The 21514-nt window shown below is 41.2% G+C and overlaps 2 protein-coding genes across 2 annotated transcripts; one reads left to right on the top strand and one right to left on the bottom strand.

Annotated features, from left to right (window-relative positions):
* Positions 1–1041: 1041 nt before the first annotated feature.
* Positions 1042–2097, top strand: LOC308309699 (P2Y purinoceptor 1-like; the record flags this gene model as incomplete). The annotated part of the gene is made up of 1 exon (XM_080755616.1): positions 1042–2097. The coding sequence occupies exon 1, from the start codon at positions 1111–1113 to the stop codon at positions 2095–2097; it is 987 nt and encodes a 328-aa protein (XP_080611742.1). The 5' UTR covers positions 1042–1110.
* A 2105-nt stretch (positions 2098–4202) lies between these two features.
* Positions 4203–19429, bottom strand: oclna (occludin a). The gene is made up of 10 exons (XM_080755910.1): positions 19308–19429; positions 18202–18309; positions 16755–16988; positions 16030–16450; positions 14656–14823; positions 12020–12150; positions 9385–9564; positions 7810–7981; positions 5700–5741; positions 4203–5598 (listed from the first exon to the last, which is right to left on the bottom strand). Exons 2-10 carry the CDS (start codon positions 18264–18266, stop codon positions 5500–5502), a joined length of 1512 nt encoding a protein of 503 aa, XP_080612036.1. The 5' UTR covers positions 18267–18309; positions 19308–19429; the 3' UTR covers positions 4203–5499.
* Between the last annotated feature and the right edge of the window lie 2085 nt (positions 19430–21514).

The raw sequence follows: 21514 nt of genomic DNA, 5'->3' as shown, positions 1-21514 counted from the left end.
TTTTAGTGCCATCTAGTGCCAGACTGCCATCATGAACATTTATAAATTGCATTTGAATGTCTACTGTTGCTCCCCATGTCCCTCTGCCTTGTAGCTTAAGAATATCAATGTTCTAAAATAGGCCAATTTTATTGTATCCCACTAACCCAGTCTGTTACAGTCTAGCTTAAGCGCTTGCAACACAGGAGAGTCCACACACTGGTTAAAAAAAATCTAGATACACAAATACTGACAATGTCAGTCATCAGTAGTGGTGTGTGTGTGTGTGTGTGTGTGTGTGTGTGTGTGTGGTTATGAAACATATTGGCTGGTGTCAGAGAGAGCTGCTTACCTTAATACATAGGCTAGGGGAGAAGGGCAGGCAGAAAGCCATTCCCTAATCAGATGGGAAACACACAGCATTAGCAATAATTATACCATCACCAAATTAGACATCAATCTGAAGGATAGGAGAGAGAGAGAGAGAGAGAGATCGAGGGCCATCAGTCCCATTATTATTTATATGAATTAAATATTACAGATTTCTTTTACATTTCATTCTCAAACACAACTTCAAATCTAACTATTTCACTATAGAACTGCCTTTAAAACGTTTATTTGCCAAACCATGTTGTGTTCCACGACCAGGTCATACCAAAGACTAAAAATGAGAACCAATGGCTCCCTGCTTGGCACTCCGGACTCTCTCTTTTCTCTGTGTTTCGCCCAGGTTGACAGGTTGACAGGTTGACTATAGTGTTTGTGAGGTTAGGGTTAAAGTTAGGTTTAGGCATGGCTGGGAGATGTACTCATACATCAACCCGTACAGCATACACGTTACAGAAACAGGAGGAGACAGGCTCCTGCCTTAATGGGCCACATGGCTCGGCAAGGCTTAATGCGCTATGTCGGGTCATGTCCGGGGTAATTTCCTGCTTACTGAAGTGTGATGACAATATTGAGATTCGAGGGCAGGAAATGATTGAAAACCACACTTCTGTTTCTTGCACAGCATGACTCAAAACGCCACAGACTCTGCAGGGGTATCAATCTGGCGATCCGCAGGCCCGTGTTTCTGTAGAGTCTACAGAAACGTAATCTGCATCAACCGATTGTTCACTGGGAGAAAGAATGAAGAGCACCTCGTGTCAACCAGTTCGCTTATTTGACTTTCCACGTAAATTCTTACCTGGCGTTTATATCACAGTACTGATCATTGGTCTGATTGCAAATGGCTGGGGATTGAAATCCTTGTTCCACAACTGGAAGAAACTGGGGAACGTCAACGTTTTTGTCTTCAACCTTGGAATAGCAGACATGTTGTATTTACTCACACTACCATTCCTGGTTGTCTACAATGCTTTGGGGAACGATTGGATCTTTGGAGACGTATTCTGCAAGGTAACAAGATTCTGTTTCAACTTGAACTTGTATGGCAGCATTGGCTTCCTTACCTGTATAAGTGTTTATCGTTACCTGGCTGTGGTCCATCCGATGAGAGTGATGGGAAGAATTACTCAGACCCACTCTGTGATGATAACGGTAATGGTCTGGGTCTTGGTGTGTGTCCAGATTGTTCCAGACATGTTCTTCACTAAAACATCAACTAGAAACCAAACAAGGAAATGTTACGAAACTACTCACGAGGATCAGGTCAAAGATTACCTGATGTACAGTCTTGGACGAACACTGACCGGGTTCTGCATCCCATTGCTCATCATACTGGGCTGCTATGGACACGTGATCGTGGTCCTCTGCACCAAAACCAACATCGACAAGTTGCTGAAACGGAGGTGCCTGAGGCTGCTGTTCATTCTGATGGTACTGTTCTCTGTGTGTTACATCCCCTATCACGTACTTATGAACCTCAACCTGAAGGCAAGGATTTTGACAAAGGAACGTCTGTGCCAGGAGTGGTTTGATGGAGTCTACATTGCTCATCAGACAAGTCGTGGACTTGTGTGTCTGAACAGTGCCATCAACCCCCTGCTTTACCTCCACGTGAACGAAGGGCTCCACCGTCAGCTCAGGCAAACCTTCAGGTGTGTCTGGCAGGGTGTCACGGGCACACCCAGCTCCCCAACCAGGGAAATACTGATACTCACCACAGGTCTTTAAGATGAACACTTACAGTGACCATTTTAATTCTCTGATGTTTCTAATAATATTGTGTGTTGAGTGAGAACAGTTTTGCAAAAAAGAAAAGAAAAAAGAAGATATATATATCTTTATTTCACTTTGGATTATTGTGAGGTTAGTAGAATATTGCAAAAAGGCAACATACTATACCACATACACTATATAGTATATAGCATGTCAAAATTAAAGCTGGGGAAGGTGTATTTTGTTACTGGGACAATGCTTGCCGAGTGATTGGTGTGTATAGCATCTATGGAGGTCCCTATAGCATAGCCTATTGTACTGGACTGTATGTGCGCTGCACCCGATCAAGTTCAGGAGTGAGAAAGTAACATTTGAGTGATTATTATAGGACTATAACTGTTCTTAACTTCTTATCAGGCTGTGCATATTCACATTTGTTTTAAGTTTTTTTGTTTTGTTTTTTTAAAGCTGCACTATGCAGCTTTCCTCTCCTAACCCGCATTTGAACCTGGTATCTGCGCAAGTGCTTATACAATAGAGCATGCCTGTTTGCTCAGGGGGTAAATTCAATTTGCACCATCATGTCAAAATTTGTGTCACGCTCATGACCTTTGACACAATATAAATGTCTCAATAGAATAGCAAGTATTAACATACAGGTATTAACATACTCTACCATACAGATGTACTATATTATATTAACCATACAGATTGGACAAAATACAAATTATGTATTAATTTAAAAAAAGAGGCATAAGGAGAAAATGTGTTTAAGAATAACATGATCTAAGTATCTGAGAGACTGCGACGAGAGAGGACCCATAGTTATGCTACTACTACTACAGTATAATCACTGGTTTGGTACTTTAGTATCGCTGACGGTAACACGTTTCAGCTGGGTATGGCACAACCAATATGTTCACTCACTACTCACACATTACATTGCAGCAAAGGCAAAGCCGTTAACGCCGAGACCAAATAAAAATTATGAACTTGGTTTGCAGTCTTTTTAAAGAGTGAATTTCAAGAGACTTATTAGGCTACACTGTAGTGTAAGCGATAGAAACATACTTTCATACAGTAGACCCTAGAAGCAACCGATTCATTTTGTCTAATTTTACAATTGTTGGTTAAAATTGTTTAAGAGTAGCCTAGATTTATAGTTTCAATACAGAAAGCGGGAACATCTCATGTATAGCATTGATTGAGAATCATTCTTTTTACAAATATCACTGATCCCTGCATATGCATGGTTATTGTAATGTGAGAAATATGGTTATTTTGTGCAAAGGTTAGGGCTTTTCAAATTGAAATTGAAGTTGTATTATTGTCTGCAGTGAGCAAAGATTTAGTGGGTCACTGAGCTGTTTAGAAACTGCCGAGTTGACTGCTGAGTGTTGCCGACATACTAACATTTCAGTTGGGTGTATGGCGCAACCACAACACAGCCCATCCTGCTGCTGGTGATGAAAATCATTATGTTGTCATACTGTGTGACCTTTTCAATGAAACAAAAAGGTGACATTTCTACCCGACAGAGACAATATACTCGAAATATGCCTTGTTGTCAATGGGTCAACTAATGAATCATGTTCCACTGGGATTCAGTCACATCACTGTAGGTTGTGTAATTACAGGTGGATACATTTCAGAAGTAGAAAGAGGTGATCAATTTAAGTAATCAATTTATTACACTGAAGGCTTCACAAACAATAAAAGTACATTCCATCAGTTAAAAAAAAACATTGCAAGTGAAGTACTGCACTTGTTCTGTCTGTGATAAAGAATTATTTAAGAAAAATACCATACAAATACCGATATGTACATTAAAAACATAATTCTGTGATCATCATGCAATCTCATATTTGAGATAATGTACAACATGAGTATCAACTAATAGCGAACAATACGAAAACAAGTTAGTATTAAAAGAATAAAACCAAAGATTACTTTGCAATAATCCATAATTAAGCAGTTGAGATGAATCCTAAATCCATAATAATTACAAACAAAACTGCTTCTATATTCATTTGTATTCACTCCAGTAGAAATCATATACTGTACCATTATACACTGGCCAAATAAATACAGTACAAACAATATTTGTATTTTGAATGTCAGTGGTCATGGATTATTGTTTGTCTTAATATCAGACATGTAATTTAAAGGCACCAATCTTAGATAATCCCACACCATATTTTAGCCATCATCTCCAAACTCCAAACACATGACAGCTTCTGCGTTTACGTTGAAATAGTAGATCTCCACATCATCTACTCTGTACTCAGTAGTCCTTAATGGGATTTTTCTCTTTCAAAGAAACATTTGGTCATTTAATCGTCTACTCAGGCTTTTGTGAGCACCCCAGACAGTGTTTAAGTTACTCGATTCAGTATTTAGATATTTGATATTCATTTTAGCTGCCCCGCCCCTTTCCTATACAAACACATTGTAACTTCAAACTCCATTTTAACCATGTTAAATTCATAGAAAACACCCAAAGATGTTGTTTCTGGTAACTGACTACTTCCCTCCTAATACGTGAGGTGTCTGTTTTTGTTTTCTAAATTCTGAATCAAGCACCTTAAAAACGCCTGAGTAGACGATTAAAGGAGAATTCCATACTAGAAGGATTTCTTACCTTTATTTGTAGTTGTTATGTCCCCACCAAAGAGGTGCAAGTGTTATTTTGTGCAAAAGTGCATTATTGGCTATTTCCCCTACCATAAGCCCTCAATGGGGGTTGGGTTTTTGTGCTAATTAGCTTATTTTCATCGAAATAAATAGTAAAGTGTGCCGCTTGGGATACTATTTACATTATGAAGGGAGGATATATACAAAAAATATATATTTTTGAGCGATGGAAATAAGTGAATTAGCACAACACCCCATAGCCCCATTCAAATCAATGCAATTCATTGAGGGTTTATGGTAGAGGAAATAGCCAATAATGCGCTTTTGCACAAAATAACACCTGGACCTCTTTGGTGGGGATGTAACAACTACAAATAAAGGTAAGAAAGCCTTCTAGTATGGAATTCTCCTTTAAACGATATCCCTTTAAGCCTGATTTATACATTGTTGTACGGCAGACGCATGCCGAAAATAGAGCTCACAGTGCATCACATTGTGGCGCGTCTTAAGCTTGTAAATCTGCCATTTCATGCACGTGACTCCTCCGTACGACAGACTATAATTGATGCAATAGGTTGTGTAGCTCACAGTTAATAGGCAGAATAAAGCCTATTTTACACTTTGCCATACGACCATGACGCTCACCGAAAGTAGCGACTGAAACACAGATATTTTCGGTGGCATGTCAACGTATTGTATTATCCATAAAACCCCCAAAATGCTGGGAACAATGCCAGAGCGGATGCAATCCTTACCCCACTGTAGAATCCCACCAAAGGCTGTTCAGGCCCTACGGTCAAACTCACTGACCTTCTTCTTGATGTGGGACAGTTTGGACTTCAGATATTTACACCTGCGTTTCTTCATCTGGTAATCTGCAGACTGTGGGAAAAATGGAACATATATAAATGAATGACGGGCGCCGTTACAGATACAGACTTAAAATGCATTATTATTTTCAGCATCACGAGTGTCCTACATACCCTTTTAAAGTCCTTTAGCCTGTTGTACTCATCCAAAGCATCCTGTATTGTAAAGAGAAAATAGTTGATTTAAAAAGGAGGTTAGTGACATGCAGGATCCTTACACACATTTACACAAATATATTCTTTCAAACCTTTGTTTTTTGTTTTTGTCATGGGTGCAGTGCACAGCGACAAAGCGACACAATACATTTTTCACCCCAAATAAAAATACTAATGACCTTTAAAAGGAGTCTTTCCAACGTCAATAGTTCATCTCATATTATCCATCACCAGACATTATCAGGCAATTATCATGGCACATACCACATTATATTCAGAGACAGACCCAGGGATTGCCTCAGCACTACTAAAGCCAATTTTCTTTCAAGCTTGTAGATAGGCTATATTCGCCAAATGTTTGCCCCCAGAATATGGATGCCAGGGTTCATGTGGTTAAAGTACAGTATGTAAATCCCTTCACTCTATTTTTTTACTGAGCATGAATTCAATCATACAGATTTATGATTACAGATAAAGCGGCATGTCAACAGGGCGATTATCGGCCGATTGCATCCCCACATGCATCACTGTCACTGTGTCACATTCCTGTGTGTGGTTCTCGTTTGTTTTGTACTGCAAGTCAAGTCATGGCTGAGTCACAATCTAAACCTGACAGTTACTGACAGATTTCCGCTTAAGGAACCAGGAAACTGTTCCTATTAACAACAGGGGTTACTCTGAAGTAGCTAGTAGACTTGATAGAAACCTTGTCAACAGTGAAGTGAATTTGTTAAACCAGGAAAGCATCTGCGTCATTTTAGATTTTAGGCTGAAACTATTGTTAGATATGGGCTAAGTTTTAACCACTTTAACAATAATTTTATACTTTGGCTATTCAACAATAAATAGCAGATCTATAAGCTCATAACGTGTCACTTAGTTGCCACGCTATGAGCTTGTAGTTTAAAGCATACATTTTTAACTAAATTCTTTGTTTCTGGGGGTCCCTGGAACAAGATGGGAGTCTGCAGCCAAATACATATAATGTTGGGGGTTCTTGACATGAAAAGGTTTGAACACCGGTCTCAGGCCTTAACCCATTCTGAACGGGAACCCCTTTTGGTGTTAGCATCATGTTATGCTTTAGCTATTAAAAAATAGCAGATCTACAAGCTCATAGCGCGCCACCGAGTGGCGCGCTACGAGCTTGTAGGTCTGCTATTTTTGAAAAATTGAAGAACGACTGACATTTTTTAAATCTGATCTCAGGTCAGAATGGGTTAATCAGACCAGTGTGTGTCCAGTGGAAACCTCGTATAAATCTGATCTCAGGTCAGAATGGGTTAACCCGTTTAGACCCGAGGCCAATTCTAAAAACACCTTCAAAATCATGACCTACGTTTTCTGGAAAAAACACTAATATTTATTCAACAATTACAAAAAAAATTATGTTGCTATATACTGTACATACTGTACCACCAAATGGGGTGTCCGGAATGAAAGGTATAGTTACGTACAGTATAGGGGTTCACGGACGGTCTAAATGGGTTAATGCTGGTTGGTTCCCAACTTTTCAGGTCGAGACCCATGTGTGAGCTTGTAGATCGGCTATTTTCAGTACATTTTAATTATTTATTTATTTTTATTCATGGGATTTCTTAGATTTGTTTGCTAGTTTGTTTTAAAAACGTATTTATTGTTATTAAAAAAAATCATTTGAATTATTATTTTTTAAATGTAGGAAAATAAAATGGGATTTTTTACTCATGGTTACGGACCAATGTTTAGGGGTCACGACTCACTGTGGTTAAACCAGTGGTTATCAACCAGTGGTCCCCAGCTAAATGATGGAGAGTTGGTAACAGAATTAACTTATAGATCTTTAACTCTTGAGAGTGTAAAATTAAACCAAATGGACCGGTCTAAACAATCAGAGAATGTAAAATAATTGTTATTTTGATTTTGCCTGTTATCTCTCCTATGGCACCACAGCATGGAATTGTGGACAAATTCTTATCCCAACGATAACACAATTCTTTAGTTGGGTCTGCGAGGCTAAATCTCATCAAATGGTGGTCGGTGAACGAACGGTGGCTCAAATGCCGAAAACGTAATGGGCTCGTCTCACCAGGTACTGTGGGCTCCCGTTCTGGAGGTCGTCCAGCTCTCTGTCCACGTCGGACAGCTGTTTGTTGGCGGCGTCCAGCTCCGCCTGCAGGTCCTTGTACTCCTGGTGGTCATGGTCAAACTCACGCTTGTAGTCGCTGCGCTGCTGCTCGCCAGAGATGGGCGGAAACTCACTGTTGACAGGGAGAGAGAGAGAGAAGACTGTTAAATGGCAACGGCAGCACATCCCTGCCCTTCCAATGTCAACAGCTGGAGTATAATAAAACAATATAATGTAAGCTTAAAGGCAGGGCAACAGATAAGGGACTTCAGATATTTACATAACAACATATCTAGACAACAATATCAGTTATATATTTTATATGGATATATATGGAAATGTTCTGAGAAGATGACTGTACAGGTAGCAGAATGGAACGTATTCATGAATGGACGAAGTTACATTATTTTATTGAATGTACAATAGGAGCAGCGTTTATACCATTTTGGTTCGAACATGGATTGAAGTATGGATAGAGAGTCTCTCAGTGAAGGTGCAGCCAGTGTAAGAGTAGAGATTTACTCTCGTCTCCACATCATAAAAGGAGACCAGACCCTCCTCATAATCCACAAACACTCCCACTCTCTGGAGCTCCTCTCTTACGGGGAGAAGGACATTATCCCTGTACACATTTCCATTCATCAACCCTATAGTCCAGTAACCTTCATCAGGATCCAGATAGATGATTCCATAGGGTCCTGTCCACTCTCTGACCACTCCTATTGTCTAGTCAGTCTTATATCCAACCTGAACCTCGTAGTAAAACCTTCCTGAGGAGAAGCTTTGTCTTTTGGTCATTTTATTGAACTCCGTGATTTCGTCCAGCCAGCGCCAGTAGTGCTGTGGTGTCAAGTCAAACCACAGCACAGGGTGGAATGTGTGTGTCTAATTTGAAGTCGGTGGGGCGAACAGTTCTCGAGTTACGTGGATTACAGACGTATGTGTGTGTACACACACACACACACACACACACACACACACACACACACACACACACACACACACACACACACAGAGAGACTTGGTGCATTTATAAGTTCCCTCCTGAGTTTAGCAGGATAGACTTTTTCCACTCCTGCCATAACAACCATCCAAACAATTCCCGATTATCATACTATAATTCTAACAATGTCTGAGTGTCTAACTGTCTGTGTGTGTGTCAGAAACACCGCCGTAGCTCCTCATTGCCTGCACCAATCGCTCCCACGATATGGAGGGCGTAACGAAGCCCTTTTTTTTATTTGACACATTAATGATTATTAATGAATTTATTAGTGAATTAAAAACGCAGTACCCCCCACAGCCACAAGGGGGGGCAAATATCTCACAACGGGTAAGGGCTAGTATGTAATTATTGTTTATTGCCTTGTTGCCCTGTCTTTGAGCCTGATTTATACTTTATCGTATGATGGCGACACTTGCTGACAATAGCCGATGTACAAGCTCACAACACTTTGTCTTTGCGATGCGTTATGAGCTTGTAGCTCAGCTATTCCCGGTGCATGACAAGCGGTGCAGTCAAACATAAGAGGGTACCTGTCAAAGTTATCGTCGTCCAGCTCATCTGCGGAGGAGGCGTAACCGTCGGTCTCGTAACCATCACCGTTAGCCCGTCTGGCACGCCTCTTCTTGGGTCTTCCGGCGGAGCTGGGGATGTCAGAGTTGATACTGGCTGGGACACTATGCCTCACTGGCACAGGATAGTCTTCTGGTGGCCTGAGGACGTGGGAGGATGAAGAGAGAAACTGTTTAGAAGCAAGACTAAAAAGGCACCATTCACATTAAAATCCATTGAAACCGGGAAATCATCGTATCTTTTCAGATTTTAGACTTGGCTATCTACAATCTAATCTTGTACATCTGCTTTTTTAATTTATGAAGTGTTTTCAAATATTTTGAATTTCTAAACACAAATCTTCTCTTCTGCAGGTCCCTAACTGACACAAAACATTTTCAGATGAGGGGATCCCCGGAAAAATGCATGATTTTGGCCTCGGGTCTTAATGGGTCACTCGTGCACATACAAGGCTGCTGCTATGTGCTTGCTGCTTTGTTGTGCCCCCCCACCCACACACACACACACACACACACACACACAGCATTGTGACAAATAAGTAGTACTTGAATCAGGAGCCAATGAAGTGATCTATTGTGGGCTTTTCTGGTCCTTGTGAGAAGGAAGACTCCAGCTTCTACATAACAGTCCAGTGCTGTGTGTGAAGGGACCTTAAAGTAAAGGCCACCATTCTGAGCCTGCGTGAGAGGAAATAAAATCTACTGCAGGGATCTTCAACAGGGTGTCCGGGACAGGACAACTAGGGGGTCCTCAGATATTCTGCAAGGGGGCCAACAAATATTTTACATTAACCACTAGCCGCAAATATACAAGCACAAACGTGTTGTGAGCTTGTGGATCTGCCATTTTCTGCAAAGCAGTTCAAGGGCCCCATCTTGCGCGGCGCCTTACCCCTAAACTTATTAGCCATATTTTACTATTTTTAAAATCATTTTAAAATAGTTCAACTAGCCGATCGACATCGTCACGTTAAACATGGCAAAGACGTTTAGGGATAAGGTGTAAGGCGGCACATAAGATGGGGCCCATGGTGTGTACAGGGAATAAAGAGCAGAACAAGTACAGAGCCGAAGGTCAGGTTTATAATGTATTGGGGTTTAAGTGGTTAAATGTCTGAACACACTTAACATGAATCCAATATATAGTGTGGGGGACCTTGCTTCATCTCTCTCTCTCAGCTAAGGGGTCCATGGCCTGAAAAACATTGAAGACCCCTGATCTACCATAATGGGGGGGGGGGGTGAGAGAGAGAGAGAGAGAGAGAGAGAGAGAGAGAGAGAGAGAGAGAAACCTATGCAATAGCCCCGGACAATGCTGATGGGCATCAAAAACAATTTCAGTTTGCACTGGACAAATGTGAAAAAGAGTCCTTCTAACACGTCTACTTTGCAAAAATAGAGAAATGGAAGCACTGCAGGGATGGATCAGTTAGTGGCTCTTAGATGGGTGCTCTTTGGTAATACAGGTAGAATCATACAGTATATAAACAAAAAAGGTATCTTTCCTTCAAGTTGTACTACTAGAGTCTACTTTGCACACAGAAGGTCGAAAACACTCTACACATGTTCCACGAGTTCCTTTGCAGAGGAACAAGTTCCAACAAGTCAGCAGATGTCTGAGGTGTAGAATCCTCCGCTAGCCTACTGTACATCATGGAGCAACAAGGACAAAGAGGCCGGCTGTCATACGATACAATGATAATTAATCACTTAAAACACCTACCTGTCATACGATACAATGATAATTAACCACTTAAAACACCTACCGGATAGAGCCCCAGGGCTCTGTACTAGGTTCTCTCTTTTTTACCCTCAGCACCAAATCTCTTTTTCGTGGTCGATTGTTTTTGGCCGAATGTTCAACCGCAGATAATTAACGGACACCAGGGTGGTTAACTTAAATGTAGGTTGCATTGCACACATTCATGTGTCGTTGGTGGTTCTCAAAGTAGGGTTCAGGGACCCTCAAGGATTTACAGGTCTGGAACTGTAGGAGTGCACAAATGGAACCAAATGGACTCTCTCTCTTCCCCTGCGCCCCCCCCCCCCCCCCCTCCATTATAGAGGGTATGCGCATGCATAAAGTGGATGGCAGATCGAGTGGCAAATCGAGTGGCAAAGTGAGTGACGAAGTGAATGTAAGGTTGTCCCATTTTGACCTGAGATCAGATTCTAAAAATGTCTTCTACATCCTGACGGTTTTCTGAAAAAGCTATGTTTCTATGTCAGTCGTTCTTAGATTTTTCAAAAATAGCAGACCTCAATAGCTAAAGCATATTTAATGCAATCAAATAAGACTTTTCTGTTTGGATGCATGGGCTGTCAAGGCCAGAAAGTAGTGTTTTTTGCCACTCAGTAGCTGTTCCCGCATAACTAAATCATAATGATGATGTCACGCGCATACCCTCTATGCTTCTTCTTCTTCTTCCCTTTCTCCATTTACGGAAATTACTAAAACGATAGAGCTTGCACAAAAACGAATTTCACCCACTGTTTTACACTTGTACCGACAATAAAGTTGATTCTGACTCTGAAATGTGAAACATTCAAGACCAAGCCGAGTCTCCCTCTACAATACATGTACTCAGGTACTCACACAGGAGTGTTGCTATATGAGGGCTTGTTGTAGCTGGTGCTGTTGTCATCCAGGTGACTCCTGGAGCCGGTCAGCTTCTCGGGATACTCCGACAGGGGAAGCTCTTCAGGGACCGCCGACACGTTGTTCACCTTAAACATGGAAAGAGACCGACGGAAACGTTCAAATAGCACCTTTACACGTGGAAAAAAGACAGGCAGAAACGTTTAAATATCTGTATCTGTGTGTCTTTATGAGAAGTTCACCTTTACACATAGAGACAGAAACGTTCAAATGTCCATCGATAAGTGTCTTTTTCATGTGAAATGTTACAGTAATGTAATCACTGCACCTTCATTTTATTTCTTTAATGTATTAAAAATGTCTTAAAAGTCCTTCACTGTCATCTGGGGACCTTCCAAAATCATGTGGGCCCCAGCTGGGGGTCCCAAACCACTGGTTGAAAACCACAGGGTCAATCTACCCAGCAACACAAATCAGCCTCACCTGCCGTTCTGCATAATGAGTCTGACTACTTTTTTCTTTACATTTGGTATTGTATGTATATTTTAAATACCAGTACTTTTGTTTCAACCACAGTAACATTTTGAATACAAGTCTTTTCCTCTCTGTCGGGTGGAAACCTCATAATTTATGTCCAAAACTAAAATTGAAACACAGCAAAAGTAGCAGATCTACAAGGCAAGCTCATAATTGTAGATTCTGAGGCTAGTCAATGTGACACTGTAGTACTGTATGTATGCTCAGTAGGCCAGTGGGGCATTCATTTGCAAAACCACACAAAATATTAAAATATGGAGATAAGAGGTTTCATTTTACTTAGGAGATATATATATTTTTACATTGTGGCAGTACTACTTACGTACACTTAGTGTAAAGTAAAATAAATCAGAGTAGTTCTTCTGCCACTGTGTGGTTTCGTACGCTGCAGATCTGAGATGGCACTGTCCCAGCACGTTTTTACTGTCACATCGCTGTAGCGTGCTGCTATGTGCCTGCGGGCTATTTGAGCACCAGTCAGACCGGTTCTTCCACTTTTGTTGTTGAGTAATAAACACTGGGTTGCACTGAAGCCCAGCAATGACAATAAAATGTCTCATGTATGCATTTGTAGTCAACTCCATGTCAAAAATATTTGTGAACTCTGAGTAATTATGAATAATTCCCCTAAATCAAGGAACTCAAAAATGCGTGGTCAAGACGTTTCGACTAAGCCAGCCTGAATCAGCACACTGATAAAGCCTACGCGACCCTTCCTTGATTTATATATCAAAAAGGAAGTGTTGTGTTTGTGTGTGTGTGTGTGTGTGTTTGTGTGTGTGTGGGGGGGAGGGGGGGGGGTTGTTTGGTGTAATGGTTGATTGCTGCAATTCTTGCTGATAAGTTCCAGGCAGTGCATACACACACACCACACCCAGAAACTAGAGCAAGGGGAAAACACATGCACACCCCTCCCCCTCCATACTATACTAGTGCACTGGGAAGTGAAGCGAAACAGGTTATACCACACACACACACACACACACACACACACACACACACACACACACACACACACACACACACACACACACACACACACACACACACACACACAGAGCTAGAAGCCATTGCATTTGTAAGAATAATGATGTCACTAGTGTTATAATCAGTCCATGTACAGTACATCTTAGTCTGTGTACTGGAACTTGAGATACAGCGTACTTGATATGTATTGTGTACTGCCTGTACTTTAGCCTACTTTATGGATACTGGCTACAAGAGACATCTCAGAGCCAGCAAGGTCAGCCCTGCTCAGCCTGCTGCATTAGTCATTATCATGTCACGTTTCTATGTCTCATATCTTATTGTCACGTCATTATGATCCAGCACTATATATGTTCCTGTTGTGTAATAAACTTTGTGAAACCTTGTGAACTGTCTCGTGTCGCGTTATTGTTCTCCCGGGCCCACCGCCGCAGTCGCCGTACCGAAGGAATACTTCAACCAGATTATCACACACCACCCAGCCTGCACACACTACCCGTCTTTCAGAACCAGACGAGGGTCCAGTAATTAGATTTCACAGCAACTAGTAGGCAGGTTTCTGAACTGTCCACAGCCCTCTGCTGTGACACAGTTAGTAGACATAAATGGTGCCATCTTATAATGAGCATCAGTGAAGAACAATTATATGAAGATAAGGTTGAAGTGGTCCTTCAACTGTCGCACCCCTAAATAGAAGTACAGTACTACACTGTGAAAACCAGAGTGCTTCTTTAACTCTGAGAGTGTAAGAGCTTACGCACCAGGGTTGTACGATTTATTAGCTTAATTTGTGTGTCATGAGAACATTCACACTTACACACATATGGAACCAAGTACATTTTTCAGAACTACCACAGAACAAAAAAAGGCTGTATGAATGAGGCATAAACTATATTTGTTTTTTTATGAGGCCAGTTTTTATGTGACTCTTAAAGATAAATTAAACTCTAGGTTGGTGCTTTACAGTTTCCTCTGCTTGTGTGTGTGTGTGTGTGTGTACCGTTGTGTGTGTGTGTGTGTGTGTGTGTGTGTGTGTGTGTGTGTGTGTGTGTGTGTGTGTGTGTGTGCATGCGCGTGCGTAAATGCGCCAGTATGTTGACGTTTCTCACCCAGTCCTCCACGTCTTGAGGTGGAGCCAGATCATCAATGATCTTCACTTTCTTCCACAGGATGTTGCTCTTGCCAAAGTTCCTGATCTTCTGCCGCGTCTTCAGAGCAAACACCATCATGATGATGAGCGCCGCCATCACCAGGAATCCACACACCACCGCTATGGCCTAGGAGAGAAGAGATGGAGGACAATGAATCAACACAATGTGACCATAAAGCTACACACTACACTTTTCTTATCGTTTATACCATAGAGTTATAAAAATGTGTAGAGAACGGACAGCCCTGCCTATATATTCATTTCAGCGAAGTTGCTCAACCAGCACGTGTGAGCACCCAGAAGGAACCCTCTTCTTCCGCAATTGAGCGGCAAATGTTGGTTCTCAGGTGCGGAGGCCCACTGGGGTTTCAAACGGTAGAAGCACGTGCAGTAGCGTTTTAAATGCGGAAGTCTCACAATCCCAGATTTGAGCGACAGGCGATGGCAGCTTCACTAACCCACCGTGGTTCTGGGGGCGTGGTTTATACACATCGCTCCTGGCATGTAATGACCTTTAGACCTGAACACTGCCTGTCGCGCCACACTTGATCACTTCCTTTTTTGATGTCTCACCTGAATGCGAGACTATGTTCTATATGTTACTGTTCTACTGCTGCACCTTATGTACACATCTACTATTCTTAAAGATGGGAGTGCTGTGATTTTTGTACTTTTTCTGTTTTGTATGTGTCTATGGAGTTAACATTACTAGTCAATAATAGACTCCCAGCTGTGGTTAGTATATTGAAATACATATATTCCCTGCGTATTTTTGGTTTCTTCCTGGAAGCTGAAAGCCCAATCGATACACATACATCCCTGATCCCCTCTCCCTTTAGCATACGTTGACATACAACAGCTGTGGGTGCGGATCACCGCCCACCTGAAAACCAGGCATACTTAATGAACTGGTGGGTGTGGCCAGTGGCCACATAAAAACATAATTTTAACACTTTCTGTACAAAAGGCTTCTTTTTTACCTTTCCTGAAAACTATGTATGAAGGAGCTTGTACGAAAAACTAATTTCATCAACTTGTGTACACCTGGACACCTGTGGTGTGACAATACATTTTCGTACAGTCTGTAAAAAAGTTGAGCAACAGAACATATAATAAATTAAATATAAATATTTTATATATCATACCATTTTGGAGAATGGCAATAACATACGTTCTGTTTTTCAACATTATCAGAATGCCGGTGTTGCTCACCCGCAAACGGCAGATCTACAAGATCATAACACCGCCCCTTCGCAGCACATTGCAAGCTTGCAATAACAGGCCTTGAAATGAAAAGAGAAATTAAAAAAACAAAACACTGCTACACACTCACCTCCTGCGGCTCCACCACGCAGTAGTGGTAGAGGTACTGGTTGACGAACTGGCCCGACATCTGCGGCTGCTGGTACTGGGCGCAGAGCCCGGCGATCTGGCTGCCGTACGCCGAGCCGGACGACTGCGCCATGGGGTTGACCGCCATCAGGTAGACGATGCTGGCGATGAACATCAGCAGCGCCAGGATGGCGCAGATGACCACCACGGCCAGGTAGAACCTTCGGGACTCGGACAGGCCGTTCTTGGACACGACGATGATGAAGAGGGCCAGCGTGAAGATGAAGGTGATGGCCGCCATGGCGATGATGAAGCCCTTGCCCTTGCGCGGGTCGTTGTAGTTGCCCCCGATGCCACCGTAGCCGTACTGGTTCCCGGCGCCGTACGCGCCGCCGCCGAAACTGCTGCCGCCACCGCCGTACCTAGGGGTGGGACGATTATTGTGGCAATTTTTTATTTTATTATGGTGATAATCTAAATATGCATATTTTTTTTTACTTTTGTTAACCACCCCAGCATCCGCCAAAAATAGACAGTTGTAGATCTGCTACTTTTGGTGAATCGATTTGGGTGGAGTGACATAAGAGCGTACCAACTAACTTTTCAGCTCAACAAAAGCAAATTCATATCGTGTAGGCCGGACAATTTCACTAAACATTGTAATCTCCGCGATACGATTACTGCGCTAAGCAATAATAACGATTATCTTCACATCGCTAGACGTACCCTCCTCCGTAGCTTCCTCCTCCGCCGTAGCCCCCCCCCATGCCCCCAAACCCGGACAGCCCCCCCTGGGTGTCCCAGGCGAGGGTGGAGGCCACGCAGGCGAATATGGCCAGGCAGAGCACGATGCCGATGACCGCCATGATCTTGATGATGCCCGGAGGAGAGGTCCAGCGGTAGAAGTGCTGGAACTCGTCATCGGGGTAATAGGAGTAGGCGGGCTGGGGGGGCTCGTGGCTGGAATAAAGAGAGAGGGAGAGAGAGAGAGAGAGAGACGGGGTGGTGGAGACGATACATTAATATATACCAAAGTACAGTCAAATTTATAAAAAGGTCTTCAAAAAGATTTAAAATAAAAAATAAATAAAAAAATAAATAAAGAGAAGTCATGTTTCCATGTGCACTGTTTTGCCAGGTGTGCGAAAACGGGCGCTACAAGAGCACCTGGCAGTTATGACTGAGTCATTCTTGTTTAATGTGAGGTCTGCGGACCCCCAGGGGTCCACAAGGGGGTCGTTCCAGGGGTTCCCAGCTATAGTTTGGAATAGGAACCACCAAATGGACCATTATGAGAGTGTACAACTGAAACCAAATGGTCCCTTTGTTTCCATTTGTACATTCTCAAGAGTTCAATTAATACTGAGGATTTTACAGTGTTGAACATTTTTGAACATGGAACAGTGGTTTCAATTTACGCTCTCAATAGTTAAATTATTGTTAAACATCTGCGTTACTTAATTTACAAGAAGTCTACACAATTAGAGAATGCAGAATAAATGTTATTTTGATCAACGTTTTGCTGTAATCTCTATATGGTAAAACATCAATGGAATTGTGGACAAAATGTTATCCAACAATATCAAAATATTCTTCAGTTGAGAGTCTGCGAGTCTAAATGTCATCAAATGATGGTCCGAGGCTCAAATGCTGAATAAATAATGGACCTCTATATGAAAAAGGTTGAAAACCACTGCTTTATTGCATTTAAAAAGTGAGGGTTAAAAAAATGCTTTTTCTTCACAGGATGCGGTTTTTGGGGCTTGTTTTGAAAATCTAACAAGCCAACAATTCTTTGATGTATACTATCATTCCCCTGCACTTTGGATTACAACATCATTTCCTGTGTTTCATGAAACTGCCAACCAGGTGAAGAAATCACAGATGAAGCTTTTACATTATGAAATATCCGAGACGTTTAAGATTTTATGGAAGATGTTTCTGAACATATTGCTAGTTAATTGAGCACTTCAAATGCTCTAATTTTAAAATAATAACCGAAAATATTTGAGAGCTTGTAGATCAGCTAGTTTCACTGCACAACAATATTAAAGCATGCCTTCTCTATGGAATCCAAATGACTGAAATCAGTCCTGAGAACTTGAATCCCTTTAATCCAAGTACTCTGTAATCCCTGAGTGAACTAAACTAAAGATGAGAGAGAGGGTCTTACTATGCATTCTCTGATTCGTAGGGAGGAGGACTCCCATTGGGTCTGGAGTCTCTGGACGACGACATCCTCCTGGGCTCTCTCTGGAGCTGCTGCTTTGCACACAATCTACTGAACAAAGAATATCTACAGTAAGACATTATTAACAGTATATTAGGACTACACTCATTGTTGTCTGTACTGTATGTACAACATCACACAAGCGCTGTAGACTCCGAATCAATAAACAAAGTTTTTGGTCTGGTGTATATACAGTACACACATACACAGAGAGAGAGAGAGAGAGAGAGAGAGAGAGAGAGAGAGAGAGAGAGAGAGAGAGAGAGAGAGTGTGTGTGTGTGTGTGTGTGTGTGTGTGTGTGTGTGTGTGTGTGCGCACACAGACCGTTTTTGTGTTATTCTATTAGCCTTAATGTCTGACTGTTTACATTTCTGACTAATAAAGTATTCAATCAAAAGCAGACAGACAGACAGAAACTGTACATGTTTAAATACTGTGAGATTATTATTATTAACATTTTATGTTGTGTACTATCTTTTCATCAGTGTAAATTACGTCTGTTGGTGTCACATTCTGCTGGACTGGCAGGGTATGGGGCAGATCTCCAAAACCCCATAGGCCAGGCCTATATTCAACAATAGGATATAGTTGTTTAGCAGGACCCAAAAACTGGGATGATCCATCAATGTCTGAATAGGTCGTCACTACTGTTTTAACGTGAATAAAATATTTAGCAACTGAGAGCAAGATTATAGCCCATTTCCTAAAACGTTTAAAAATATAGGCTATAGGCTATCGGCTGCACCTGTTCACAGCTATAGTTGGATGCTATAGAAGCCTACAAAAACATGGTAGAAAGTGAAACACGATCGTACGTTATCCGGCTGCGACCATTACTTCATTAATAACAGGCTAATCACGTTCTGTCCAGCCATGTTTCATTAGGCTATTTAACTATTCAAATCAGGGCGGCAAAAGGTACATGTCCAGCACACCTGTAGTCGCTCTAGCCTAAACTAAACTACCCGTTTATGATATCCCGATTCCCAACTTCACAACATGGACAATACAATAATAACAATAAAATGAAGTTAGTTGAGAAACTCACCTGTCGTCAGGTAGGTATAAGATCCGGGTCGTGTTGTGTTGTGCCTGCTGTGGCTGAAGTATTTCAACTGAAACTACCAGTGATCTGTGATGAGATGAGACTAAACAGTAAACACTCCAGACCACACCTTGTTGGGTTTTGCCTTAGTTTTGCTCAGTCAGCTTTGTGGCTCACACATTAAGCCCCTCCCCATTCCCCAGGTGGTGTGTCGGGTTCCATCCTCCTCAACTCATCTGCATTCTGCACTCACCGCCGCCCTGTGTCACCGCAGGTGTCTGTCTGTCGCCCATAGGTGTCACCAGAGGATGGCACAAGGATATGCACCGGGTGAAAAAACATTATCGTGGGATAAATATTTTTTGGGAAAAAAAAAAGTTTGCAACTTTGCCCTGTGTTTTACATAACAAACACTGGAGTTGTTGGTGTTTTCACTGTTTGTTTTGGTTGCCCCAAAAATCCCCATTCTAATTAAAAAACAAACTGAAGTGAAAACACCAAAATACAGCAAATGGCAGTGTGTTTCTGCAGGTGAACACCAACTACTCCAGTGGCTGATGACTGCTGATAGAGGGAAATGATGGGTAAAAACTAAAAAACTATTAGTTTTGTTACGTAGAGTTGTAGACAGTAGACACAGAGCAAACTTACATACGATACTATTTAAATAATGACCTATGGACCTTTTTCTTCCACAGTACAATATATCCCTGGTTCTTGACAACTACAGAAACACACCAGTTTTTAAGTGCATAAACGTAAAACTGTATTCTGGAAGACAAAAAGCACCAATTCAGACTTTTTTACAAAGAAAATCTGTAATTTACACACACAAAACAAACAATTACATTTGGTAAAAAATAAAAGATTTAATATAGCTTTGATCATGAGGTCCAGTCACTTTACTTAGTGGTCAGTTCAACACAAACCATCACAATGTGGTACAATTACTGTACTATCCCTGTCGTGGGGCAGAAACCTTGCATCTCCATATTTAAACTTTGTATGTTTTCTCATAAATTAATGCCTTACTTCGTCATTATACATTGTCACACAAAAGTATAAAGAAAACAAAAAGGTTGCCCAATCTACAAGTTCACAAGTTATGCGCTTGTAGATCTTCTTCTACTTTTTAAACAACTTTTAATTTGAAAGTTTTCATAAATATTTAACTAATGAAAAGCATTAACAGTTTGTGTCTAACTACATTGGAACACTTTTGTTTTCCAAAAGTAATGCTTTTGGACATATAAGGTTTCCACCTGACAGCGACGATAAGAAAGACATTTAGGTATCAGGCCTCAGTGTGACTATACAGTAGGTTTAGTCTGAAATGGAAGAACAGAATAGTGAGAATACAGGAACATTTAATATAACTCACAGATAACGGTAAAAAAGGATTGTAGGATAATTATGTAAAGCTTAGTCAGTTACCCACAGGGTTCCATTTGTTGAAGAAACAGAGGGGGAGACATTTTTGTTAACACTTAAGACCATATAGATATAAATAGCCAATCTACAAACGTGTTGTGAACAATTTACACAATTATTTTCAAAATTTGACCAAAATGGTTAAAACAATGACATTGTTTAATTGTGATATTATCAAACATAAATCGAACATAGATCCGTCATGGAACATATCGGACAGTCTACATTTTCCCAAAAGGAAATGCATGTATTTAATTCGGTCTGACCAGAAGCAGGGATAAAACATATCCCCACCGGCCATAGAAATGAATGACGAGAGGGGAGGGGTATCAAAAATAGAGGCATGACAGCCCCCAACAAATGGAACCCTCATGGTTACCTGCAAAAAATATACAATGTGTAATCAACATGTTTACAGCGGTTCAGTTACAGCTGGAAACCTCTTCAACAGAGGTAGATGAGTTTTAGACAACTTGAACAGTGATTGTAAAGAAGGCAGTGATATTAAAACACACCTGAAGGTATTGTAATAAAACCATTATAGAGTTTCAGATAACAGAAGGGATTCTATACATATCTAGGAAAAGTCTGGTTTTGCAGGCAGCGGATATTAACAGGAAGTATTCAGCCTTGATTCTTTTAGTTAAAAATAAAAATAAACAAACAATGATTTACATTTACTACCTCCCTTATTAAATCTGACCAAATTTTCCAGTAATTACGTAAACATTTACAATTGGGATTCCAGTCATATTTTTGAAATGTAAAAGTCATCATGA

Source organism: Protomyctophum bolini, assembly GCF_963924005.1.
Source record: "Protomyctophum bolini genome assembly, chromosome: 22".
Taxonomy (NCBI): Eukaryota; Metazoa; Chordata; class Actinopteri; order Myctophiformes; family Myctophidae; genus Protomyctophum; species Protomyctophum bolini.
This window is presented reverse-complemented; position numbering and strand designations above follow the sequence as displayed.